This window comes from Pseudorasbora parva, chromosome 2 (genome assembly GCF_024679245.1).
Source record: "Pseudorasbora parva isolate DD20220531a chromosome 2, ASM2467924v1, whole genome shotgun sequence".
In the NCBI taxonomy this organism is placed as follows: Eukaryota; Metazoa; Chordata; class Actinopteri; order Cypriniformes; family Gobionidae; genus Pseudorasbora; species Pseudorasbora parva.
In genome coordinates this window covers 61,550,541-61,563,342 of record NC_090173.1, presented here as the reverse complement: position 1 = coordinate 61,563,342, position 12,802 = coordinate 61,550,541, and the positions used below count along the sequence as shown (strand labels likewise).

At 40.4% G+C, this 12,802-nt stretch overlaps 1 protein-coding gene across 1 annotated transcript; it reads left to right on the top strand.

The window, feature by feature from the left end:
* The first annotated feature begins 838 nt into the window (after positions 1 to 838).
* LOC137047901 (gastrula zinc finger protein XlCGF57.1-like) lies at positions 839 to 11,340 on the top strand. Its single transcript, XM_067425826.1, has 4 exons — positions 839 to 854; positions 2,563 to 2,614; positions 3,097 to 3,235; positions 10,253 to 11,340. Exons 2-4 carry the CDS (start codon positions 2,609 to 2,611, stop codon positions 11,278 to 11,280), a joined length of 1,173 nt encoding a protein of 390 aa, XP_067281927.1. The 5' UTR covers positions 839 to 854; positions 2,563 to 2,608; the 3' UTR covers positions 11,281 to 11,340.
* Positions 11,341 to 12,802: the final 1,462 nt, after the last annotated feature.

The following is a 12,802-nucleotide window of genomic DNA, read 5'->3' as shown; positions in this document are numbered from 1 at the left end:
TATATCAATATATAATTAAAATGTAAGTACTCTAAAAAAGAAAGTATAAAATTTGAGTGTCTGTAGACCTCAGGACTGTTTTAAAAACAGCTCATTATTTCCATTCACTCCACCTTCACCTTTCTGGGCTCTTTCCACAGCCACGCCCCCAAAACACATGAACGCGCCTCACCGACCAATCAGACGCATTATTGACCTGAGATGAGCTGAGTGCATGTAGTGTCATCATGTCAGAATCACATGTAATAAAACATCTAACTTTATCAGTATGAATATAAACAAGTAAGATGTCTTTTAGTGCTCACTATCATGCTAGACTACTGATACTGGTTATGTTTAAAATGTATTTTTGATTCGGTAACGAGCTAGTTATATTTAGAAGGCAAAGAAAACGGGAAGCATCGATACATGTTTTTCCAATAACATCAGTTATACTGTGATGAAGATTAATTCCGTGTAAGATTCATAACATATACTGTGTTTTTTCATGTATTGAAATATAAAGAAAGTTTAAACAAATTTGGATTTTTTTTTAAACAATACTTACCTACGTCACACACTGCCTTTAATTCAGAAAAACAGAGCAAAAACTTTTTATTCATGAAAAATTATCTCGTAATTCTGAGATAATCAACTCGTTAATTCAGAAAAACAGAGTAGATTTTTTTGTCTCAAGTGAATGCAATAAGCTTCCGTGCAATATAAGGATTATCTGGTAATAATAGACGGCTGTCATTTCTCTGCAGCTCAGTAGACTCAGCTGGGTGTGAACGGGACTTTTATTTTGGTGCGGTGATGTGACGTCATAAGACTGCGCTGCGCTCCTGCGTCTGTTATGGTTCGGCTGATGGAAGGTTTGTTTTAAGCGTTTAATCTGTTTAAATCGTTATAAGCCGTTCAATGTTTCATAGTTTTACAAGCAAGATGTTATTCAATATTGAATGTAGCATTGTAATGCTTTATCTAACTTTAATGAATGATATTTTGTGTGAGTAAATCTAATTCACAGAAAAGCTGCGTCCTATTTCTCTCCCTCTATCGCGAATCAGTTCATCATAAACAAGAGTTCAGTCACTAGAGAACTGTTCGACACTCCGAGTCACTGAATCAAATACTTTGCTAAATGATTCAGTGATTCGATTCACGACTCGTGCTGCTGAAACGGTGTAAATGAGCGAGAACTACAAATGCTAACATGTGTCCTGACAACTTTTAACAAAACTGCTAATGTTTTCATCAAAGTATAAAATGCCACGATGTTTATATATAGTATCTGTATCTTTAATTCATTACAGGAACAGTTGACCCAAAAATGATAATTAGCCCATGATTTAATCACTCTCAAGCCATCCTAGGAGTGAATGATATTCTTCTTTCAGACATTTTTCCCCTGTAAGTTGAATACAGAAGGTGATTCGCTGGTAGCTAGATAATTTACGTAAGTTTTAAATATGAATATTTTTATTCTATTATTCTTACACAAACGCATCAATTCGCTTCAGAAGGCCTTTATTACAGTTTTTCTCAATCAATTTGACACATTTCTCCAAATTAATGTAGTTTCTCTCAAAACTATTAACACGGCAAACTAAACACACTCTTATGTTGGCAAAACTGTTCAGTATTCACTGCATAATGAAGCACTGCAGTTTATTCTATTAATGCATTATATGATGGATTGATGTACTTTTATGCACTTCAAAAGTGACCCAACATTCACTATCATTATAAAGACTTTTTTAAATATAACTCTGATTGTATTAGTCTGAAAGAAGGATGTCACATTAAAGGTGCCCTAGAATGAAAATGGTATTAACCTTGCCATGGTGAAATAATAAGAGTTCAGTTCATGGACATCACATACTGAGTCTCAAACATCATTGCCTCCTACTTCGTATGTAAATCTCATTAATCAAAAACACCACGGGAAAAAAGTGCTTCTCAACATAAACCCAACCGTGACACAAGCGCTGGGGATCATTTATATGCACGCCCCCCAACGTTTGCATCTGTCCGAACATGTTCATTGTCCGGCAAACATGTTCATGGTAAAAACGGCAGCTCGAACACACATTATGATCCAGGCTGTGCAGGAGACACGAGGACATTCCTCACGTGAGGTTTATCATAATCAGATACCACAACAATTTAATTCAAAATCGTTTGTTTGTTCGGCCCATTTCAAGCAAGTTTCGCTCAGCGTCTTAAACTGAAGAAAAGGGCGACTATATTCCTGCAAGCAGTAAGTCGTGATTTATCCACTTATTGACTAGCTGTTTAAACAATTTCTGATTAAATTGAAAGTTTCTTAGAGAGACAGCATTGTCTAGATAACGCTAGATGCTAGTACAGTAACAATAGAAAACTCCATACGTTGCTTACAGGCCGTTCACTTGATCCTTCTACCAAACTTTAAGCAGAACATCTCAAATGGAGATTGCTAAAATGCAGCTTACTTGTTTATTGGTGTTTTCAGATCATCCGCGCGCGTGCGTATGGTTGCCAGATTGTACATGTTTAGATAAAATACCAGATAGTACTTGATATGTGTTCTTTTCACAGAAAAGCTCTGTTTGGGGGATTTAAATCACTGGAATCTGGCAACCATATGCAGGTGATGATCTGAAAACACCAGTAAACAAGTAGTCTGCATTTGATCAATCTCCATTTGAGATGTTCTGCTTAAAGTGTCGTTCAGTCGGTCTGTGTTCTCTCAGGACTCACGAGCCGCTTCACTGAACTGCTGTGAGCTGCTGAAATAAGCCAATCAGAGCAGAGCTCAACATTAATATTCATGACTCTTCCAAATAAGGCAGAAACAGAGCATTACATCCTAGGGACAATTTATAGGGTTGTAAATGGACCTGTAAAACTGAATCTGGACAATTATTGCCCTTAAATAAGCCACACACCCTCTATGTAGATATCAGAGAACAATTTAACATATTGTTTCAACTCATTCTAGGGCAGCTTTAACCCTCTCTCTGACTCTTACTCTTACCAGAGACTGAACTTCTGAAGTACAGTTGATTGAGACACTTAGAGATGTAGTTTTGATGTGTTTTTCTTTCTGTGAATTATTCTCATCTTAAACAGGACAAACACACTGAAAAACTCTCGGCGAAGCGACTGAGACACACTATTATAAAGATGGAGTTTATTAAGGAGGAGAGTGAAGACGTGAAGATTGAAGAAACATTGAGAGTGAAAGATGAAGAAACTGAGGAACACACAGGTTGGTTTCATTCTCAAAGCTGAACTCTTTGTTAAAATCTCCAGCTCTACAGAAATGAAGGATATTTTTGAAGAATCAGAATAAAATTGCTTTTATTTGACATGAACGGGTCAGACGTGTTGAGATCACATGACCCAGACTGATTTCATGAAATGGCGTAGTCGCAATTCGTATGCCATTTTGCCGTGCTATAAAGACGCATAATCTCTTTTTAGCGTGTTTATCAACGCCGTTTCATTCTACCCCCCTACACTGACCCCCTACCCCTAAACCTACCCATCACACACACACAGCCCCTAAACCTACCCATCACACACACACACACACACACACACACACACACAGCCCCTAAACCTACCCATCACACACACAGCCGCTAAACCTACCCATCACACACACACAGCCCCTAAACCTACCCATCACACACACACAGCCCCTAAACCTACCCATCACACACACACAGCCCCTAAACCTACCCATCACACACACACAGCCCCTTAACCTACCCATCACACACACACAGCCCCTAAACCTACCCATCACACACACACTGCCCCTAAACCTACCCATCACACACACACACTGCCCCTAAACCTACCCATCACACACACAGCCGCTAAACCTACCCATCACACACACACTGCCCCTAAACCTACCCATCACACACACACTGCCCCTAAACCTACCCATCACACACACACACACTGCCCCTAAACCTACCCATCACACACACAGCCGCTAAACCTACCCATCACACACACACTGCCCCTAAACCTACCCATCACACACACACAGCCCCTAAACCTACCCATCACACACACACAGCCCCTAAACCTACCCATCACACACACACAGCCCCTTAACCTACCCATCACACACACACAGCCCCTAAACCTACCCATCACACACACACTGCCCCTAAACCTACCCATCACACACACAGCCGCTAAACCTACCCATCACACACACACAGCCCCTAAACCTACCCATCACACACACACAGCCCCTAAACCTACCCATCACACACACACAGCCCCTAAACCTACCCATCACACACACACAGCCCCTTAACCTACCCATCACACACACACAGCCCCTAAACCTACCCATCACACACACACTGCCCCTAAACCTACCCATCACACACACACACTGCCCCTAAACCTACCCATCACACACACACTGCCCCTAAACCTACCCATCACACACACACACTGCCCCTAAACCTACCCATCACACACACAGCCGCTAAACCTACCCATCACACACACACTGCCCCTAAACCTACCCATCACACACACACTGCCCCTAAACCTACCCATCACACACACACACTGCCCCTAAACCTACCCATCACACACACAGCCGCTAAACCTACCCATCACACACACACTGCCCCTAAACCTACCCATCACACACACACAGCCCCTAAACCTACCCATCACACACACACAGCCCCTAAACCTACCCATCACACACACACAGCCCCTTAACCTACCCATCACACACACACAGCCCCTAAACCTACCCATCACACACACACTGCCCCTAAACCTACCCATCACACACACAGCCGCTAAACCTACCCATCACACACACACTGCCCCTAAACCTACCCATCACACACACACAGCCCCTAAACCTACCCATCACACACACACAGCCCCTAAACCTACCCATCACACACACACAGCCCCTAAACCTACCCATCACACACACACACACACAGCCCCTAAACCTACCCATCACACACACACAGCCCCTAAAGCTACCCATCACACACACACAGCCCCTAAACCTACCCATCACACACACACACACACAGCCCCTAAACCTACCCATCACACACACACAGCCCCTAAACCTACCCATCACACACACACACAGCCCCTAAACCTACCCATCACACACACACACAGCCCCTAAACCTACCCATCACACACACACACAGCCCCTAAACCTACCCATCACACACACACACACAGCCCCTAAACCTACCCATCACACACACACAGCCCCTAAAGCTACCCATCACACACACACAGCCCCTAAACCTACCCATCACACACACACACACACAGCCCCTAAACCTACCCATCACACACACACAGCCCCTAAACCTACCCATCACACACACACACAGCCCCTAAACCTACCCATCACACACACACACAGCCCCTAAACCTACCCATCACACACACACACAGCCCCTAAACCTACCCATCACACACACACACACACACAGCCCCTAAACCTACCCATCACACACACACACAGCCCCTAAACCTACCCATCAAACACACACACAGCCCCTAAAGCTACCCATCACACACACACAGCCCCTAAACCTACCCATCAAACACACACACAGCCCCTAAAGCTACCCATCACATGACACATTCTGCATTTTTACATTTTCAAAAAAACATAATTTAGTATGTTTATAAATCCATTTACCTTGTGGACACACACACATATTCAGACACATTTTGAACGCGTAACTCAAACTCTTTCCTAAACCTACCCATGTGTGTATTATAAAACACAGGATAACAGGCAGATACGACTGCAGGCACAATTTATTCAGAAAGTACAAATACTCCAAGTGTTCCGAGGCCAAACGATTGATTTGTGTGAACAAAGTCCCCAAAAGCGATCAGAACGTCGACTCCATCCGCCAAAGATTAATAATACATTTCAAATAGGGCTCATCAGGACTGCTAGTGCATAGAGCCTAGATACTGTCAAAATGTAGTTTATTATTGAATACATTTTGACTAGGCCTGCACGATATTGAAAAAAAATTACATTGCGATATTTTTCCCCCCAACGATATATATTGCGATATTGAGAGCCATCAATCCAGGCTAAAGTCAATAATTACAATTCCATAATATTAATAATTTCAGTAATAAGCAAGCTTCATTACAAGTAATAAAAAGTCACTTAATATTTTATTCCAAAATTAGAACATTTCTGTAAACACAAAAGCAGAACACATTTTTAAATAAAACAGCAGCTTTACACCAACCTTCCTGATTGGTTTACAACAATATAACTTGTAACATCTCTTTTTGTTTGTTAGATGTTCCTCTGAGGGGTTCAACAGAATTCATTCTGACGTGTACTGATAAATAAACCTCTTCACAAACCAAATGATCTTTAACTCTTTTTATTTGCTTCACCAGTGCTTATATCCCAATGCAAAACACACAACGTATACCAGGAATCAACCCCCAAAAGTCTTTGTCTCTTAAATGAGTCAAATGGATGAAGTGAACTTATCATTTGAAATGCTTAGTCTTTCCTTGAGCTGAAGTGATGATGCAATGAGTTTCAAATCCACCTGGTTACTGGGGTGCGATGCAATGATTGTGATCCACAACATTTGAAATGATGGCTCAGGTAACCTGCTAACTTCACCTGCGGGTGTCGCTGTTGGACAGTGTTACTTTACATTAAGAAGTATAAAAAACATGTGTTTTTATATTGTTTTATATACATTTACAGTAATTTATTTTTGTAATATTATGTATTGTCTCTCTGTTTTTTTGAAGAGACGCTACCCCTCTTTCCTCCTTATTGACAGCCTACATTTAGAATAATAGCTTTGATTAATGATGAAAAAGGTTTAAAAATCGTGACTCTTTGGATTGTTTTTCCTGCCGTCGAGCCACAGGCGTTCACTGAATGACCCATCTGGTCTGCGATTACAGATACAAACTTATTGTATTTTACTTTTACAATGAGCATAATACAATAAAAATATAGAGAGAGGATGCAGTGTTCAGAGTGAACAGTCAAGTAAAACACACACCGCCCATAGCAACGCGTTATGGCAACGACATTTCAGACTGACAGATACGTAAAAGAAAAACGCGACTTTTCCACCATTTGTTACTGTTTTGAAGTATAATTCCAATTCTGTTTTATTGACCACTCAATTATTAATGATTGTTGAAAGGGGCACTTTTGATTAATTTTCAAAAAGGGCAGAGGCTCCAACCCACAAAGCCTCCCCTCTGCACTTCCCTGGTGTGCGTAACGTTATGTGTCCTGTCACAAAATGTGGCGAAATCTCCGACACGACATTAATAGTTAGATTAAGGTGTGTACATGTCTCTGATAATGCGACTAAAATAGGCATACTCCACGTGTCTTAATCCGATTTATGTGTAGTTAGATTATTACTTTAATCAGATCAAGGTAATTAGAAATCGCTGTCTACATGGTAGCCTCTTAATCAGAGTATTGTCTTAATCAGATTAATATCGGCGTATTGTTGTCCATGTAAACGTAGTCACTGTTGGTCATCATAATCATGGCTAAATATATGAAATAAACAAAATGAAATAAAACTTTGATATATTTTGTATTAAATATTCTAAACCGTTAAGAGAACATATTCCTGTAAACAGAAAAGACCAACAAATTTAAACAGCATCTTTACAACACCAACCCCCTGACTGGTTCATGACATAACTTAAAATATATTTTTTTTATAAAACAAGTCAACTTTTCTTAGCAAATGTGTAAAACAGTGTTGGTCATCATCATAATCATGGCTAAACAAAATGAAATAAAAGTTCTAAACTGAGTATTCTTTAGCATGATTATGATCATGTATGCTGTATGCTTTGCTTACTCAAGGTTTTTAGCTAAGAACACAAGTCTATCAACCCTTGCAGGCTTGAGACAGGTTCGTTGGCAAGTGACGATGTTGCCACTAGTACTGAAAATTCTCTCTGACGGCGAGCTTGTCGCAGGAATACACAGGTACTTGCGGGCAAGTCTGGTGAGACGAGGAAAGCTTAGTTTGTACTTTCCACCATGCAAGTGTATCCTCCTCTTTGTCTATTGGAGGTGTTAGCAGGTAGGTGTTTAACTCTGCTTCCAAAACATCCTTTAGGTTCCGAGAGGAATCACACTTTGCTGCAGTTTCACTCTGTTTAAAGAAGCTTCCCAATGACTTCTTTGCTTTCTTTGCCTGGGTTGCACTGGTAACATTGGGCTCCACGTCAGTGCTGCAGCTTGATTTCTCCTCACATTCCATCATCTGTAGCCACGTTTCCATTACCCTTCAAATTGCGCAAATTGAAATTGCGAATTGAAAATACGCCCAATGGAAACGTGGCAATTTCGCTAAAACTCCCATATATCGCAAAAAGTTTTTACGCTCTCATGAGATGGTTTTTCAGGCAATTCGAAAAAGGACATTTTCGCAAAACTGCAATGGAAACGTTTTTTTCGCATTTACAGGTCACCTGTTGCGGTGACGCATTGCTGCAACATAGGGCCTATATATTATATTTTCCACTCAACTGTGTCGTAATAACAAGATCATGTAGTTAAAAGGACATATTTTCTCCTAATAAGGACTACAGGCTATATATACTGTAATTAAGACATATTTTCAAGAAATGTATTAAAGCAGAAAGAGCTAGCCTATAGTTTCAGCCTTACTCAATGGCAGAGGAAACAGGCCAGCTACGCACGTCAATCCTTATCTAATAAACAGGCAATTAATTGATGAAACATCTATCAAAATAAAAATACAATTTATACAAAACTAAAAAAAAAATTAAGATTTTCTAGAAAATAAAACTTGAAGTGATCAAAATCATGTGACTCCCCAGGTCTCAAACATATTGCGATTCTTACTCATGCTGCTCACTTTTCATAATCAACATATAAATTAAAATAATAATATTACAGACTAATGTTTAGGCCTAAACGTACTTAGGCCTATTTAGTTTCGTAGTTAGGCTATGTTTTCTTTAACCCACGGCTGATAAAAGCGCCGACGTTCTCATTTTTTCCTTCTTCCTTTAAGAGAGATGAAACAATTCACAATACACTGTCAGTCACTCTGAGCGACTTTACACTGGATGTCGTAAAACGGCCGGGTTGGGTGTGTCGGTGTGCATCCGTAGGTCCACCCAAACTGCCATTTGCCCTCAGAACATGAAGAAAAGCTTTTTGTAAACTTAGTAGGTAAGCGGACAAATAGTGGGTTAGTGGGACTGGGGCGGGGTCCCGGTAGGTTGGGGGACTGAACATTGGGGTCAAAGATCCATTCCATCACTATAGTAGGGAAGTGGACAAATGATGATTTTGCAGTACTCAGGGGGGGCGGTCCCGGAAGGCGTGGAAGTGGGGCGAACGGTCATTGGGGGTCGATGGGTCATTCCGCCAAAATAGTAGGGAAGCGGACAAATAGTGGGTTTGTGGGAAGGGGCCCGTGGCCCCATGTGCCCAGTAGAGAGATGGACAAATAGATGGTACATGGCAGTAAAGGCCCTCAAGTAAGAGGCCCACCAATTCACTCAAAGGAAAAATGGACAAGTAGTGCATTGCTGGGAGAAACTACCCCGTTTGACCCCCAAAAAATTATCTGAAATGGACAAATAAAAGGTCCCAGGGATGAGGGTGGAGGTCAGCAGACAAGTGTCAGCCCCCTACAGGTGTCCATTACCCCCTTATTCTGGGGTCAGCAGTTTGAGAGGCACGGAAGGTGGGGTAAGCAGAAACATCCCAATACCCCATTAACTAAAGGGCAAAGTGGATCCAAATTCACCCTACGGTCCATCTGGGGCAGTATGCGTACAATGGCAATTCATTTGAATGGGATTTTTCCCATGAACCCACTATATGTACTTCCTGTAGAAATATTCATAGCTTAAATACAAAACTACATAGAATTGCAGCCTTCAAAAATGCATTTTTGTGCAATTCCACATAATTTTGGGTTTCAGAGACATTTGTCATTGTTTTACGTTGTTACACAATCACATGGCAAAAATAGGTAATTTGAAACTTCAACACACCATTTCTATACAATGCTGGGAATTCTTCACAAATACTGTTTCTCTGGAAAATTATAAAATGAATCAAAATTGTCAAGTTTTTTTATATATATCATTTTTATTTTGTTCTGCTGTGCTTTTTTGCTTGCAGTTGGTTTTGATGCTTAACATGTATTTGGCATTAACTTCTTTCTTTCTTTTTTTGCTTTAGACTTGATGGCACTGAAAGAGGAGAGTAAAGTCAATATACAAGGACTGATCAATGAAGATCAATATAACAATCATGATTTCATTACTGGAGAAAAAACGTTTAGTCGCTCGCAGACTGAAAACACTTCTTCGCGAAAAATAGCTCAAATGCCTGGAACTGGAAGTAATTTTATCTGCCAACAGTGTGGAAAGAGTTTCACTTGTAAAGGAAGCCTTATCAGTCACATGATAATTCATAGTGGAGAGAAGCCTTACACCTGCCATCAGTGTGGAAAGAGTTTCAATAGAGAAGGAAACCTAAACAGACACATGAGAATCCACTCTGGAGAGAAGCCTTACACCTGCCATCAGTGTGGAAAGAGTTACAATCAGAAAGTACATCTTGAAAACCACAAGAGAATTCACTCTGAAGAGAATCCTTACACCTGCCCTCAGTGTGGAACGAGTTTCAATAGAGAAGGAAACCTTAAATGCCACATGAGAATCCACTCTGGAGAGAAGCCTTACATCTGCCAACTGTGTGGAAAGAGTTTCAATCAGAAAATACATCTTGAAAAGCACAATGTAATTCACTCTGGGAGGAATCCTTGCACCTGCCAACAGTGTGGAACAAGTTTCAATAGAAAAGGAAACCTTAAAGCCCACATGAGAATCCACTCTGGAGAGAAGCCTTACATCTGCCAACAGTGTGGAAAGAGTTTCAATCATAATGGACATTTTAAAGACCACTTGGCAATTCACTCCGGAAAGAAATTCTACACATGCACACAGTGTGGAAAGAGTTTTGATCAGAAAATACATCTTGAAAACCACTTGAGAATTCACTCTGGAGAGGGTCCCTACACATGCCTTCAATGTGGAAAGAGTTTCAGTTTTAAAGGAAACTTTGAAGACCACTTGGCAGTTCACTCAGGAGAGAAACCCCACACATGCCCTCAGTGTGGAAAGAGTTTCAATCTGAAAGGACATCTTAAAAAACACTTAAAAATTCATTCTGGAGAGAAACCTGATTTAGAATGGAGTGAATGAGACTGGAAACATATAATCTTTGTGGGAACTTTTCTCCTCAAACTTTGATCTGTAACAAAACAACTGACTTAAAAAAATATAGAGGGCGCCGACCGTTCCCAGCATTCTCTGCCGACCATCTCTTGGCCGGCTTCTCATGGGAAATGTAGTTTGTTTGAAGATATGAAGGGAACCAAATAAAACTATCAAACAATAAAGTAATGGCAATCACTTTTAACTTTATATTTAGCATTATTCAATATTGATAAACTGCAAATAATAAATTGCGACATCTTCCTCCTGATGAACTATAGTTCTTCACTCTATATTCTCATCACTACGTATCATTAATTTCCAAAGGCTACAGTAACTGTACTGGTCTTCTCAACACTGTTCCAAAGGAAGTGCGCACAGAACATGCATTTATTAATCCATCTCTACCCAGGAAAACATCTTTAATCTTTCTTGTCTTCCATATCTGTCTATTATCCTCTCCCACAAGAACAACATCTCCCACCTTCAGTACCTCTGTTGTGGTATTTACACAATGGTGAGCAGATTCATCAAGTAGTCCCTGCGCCAAAGAGTCCAAAATTCATTAAACAGCCTCTGACTGTATTTCCATCTCTTTAACATGGTTTCTCGATTCTGAGCAGCTGGCTAGATGGGTTAGATGCAATGGTTGTGGTTCATTAAATTAATCGGGAACTTTAATTAGTTGGTCACTTTATTGTCCACAAGTGGAATTTTTTCTTTGGCTTCACCAGAAAGAAACACATTCAATACCATCATATGAATCACATAAAAAGCCAGCAAGTAACACAGTCCCCCTCACACTCAGATCCCAGTATTTCAATTTCTGACTGCAGTGGGCACAAATGACATTTGATACACCCTTGTCCTTGCTTGAGGTTACCTAAACCATCTTTTTGATGCTAAAAACTGAAAATTCATATTCAAGGGATGAGAACAATCTTCAAAAATAACCTGTGCTTTTTGTTTGACTCTAGTTTGATAAATTTCATTTAATTGTCTTTGTGGTTGTCCTACAATTGCACTAGCAATTTTAAAGGTCCCGTTCTTCGCGTGTTTTCGAAGCTTTGATTATGTTTACAGTGTGCAATATAACATGAGTTCATGTTTCGCGTGTAAAAAAACAGTATTTCTCACACAATTGACTTATCTGTACAGTGCTGTTTCCTCTGTCCTAAAAACGGCCTGATGATTTCCTTGTTCTATGAAGTCCCTCCTTCAGAAACACGTAACGAGTTCTGATTGGGCCAGCACTTCCCACGCTGTGATTGGACAGCAGCTTAGCACACTTTGCCCGGAAAGGTCCCGCCTCTTACCATAACGCGCTCAATGTTATTGCAAAAATGTCTATATTGCCTTATCAATTTGAGCCGGAATCAGACCCGGAGAATATCGAAGAGGATCGATTACAACCTGCTCAGGAAAGACTTTTGCTGGATGTTTCAGAATGGTAAGCTGTCTATTCAGTAGTTTAAACTGATCATAACAAACACCAACAATCGATGGTGTC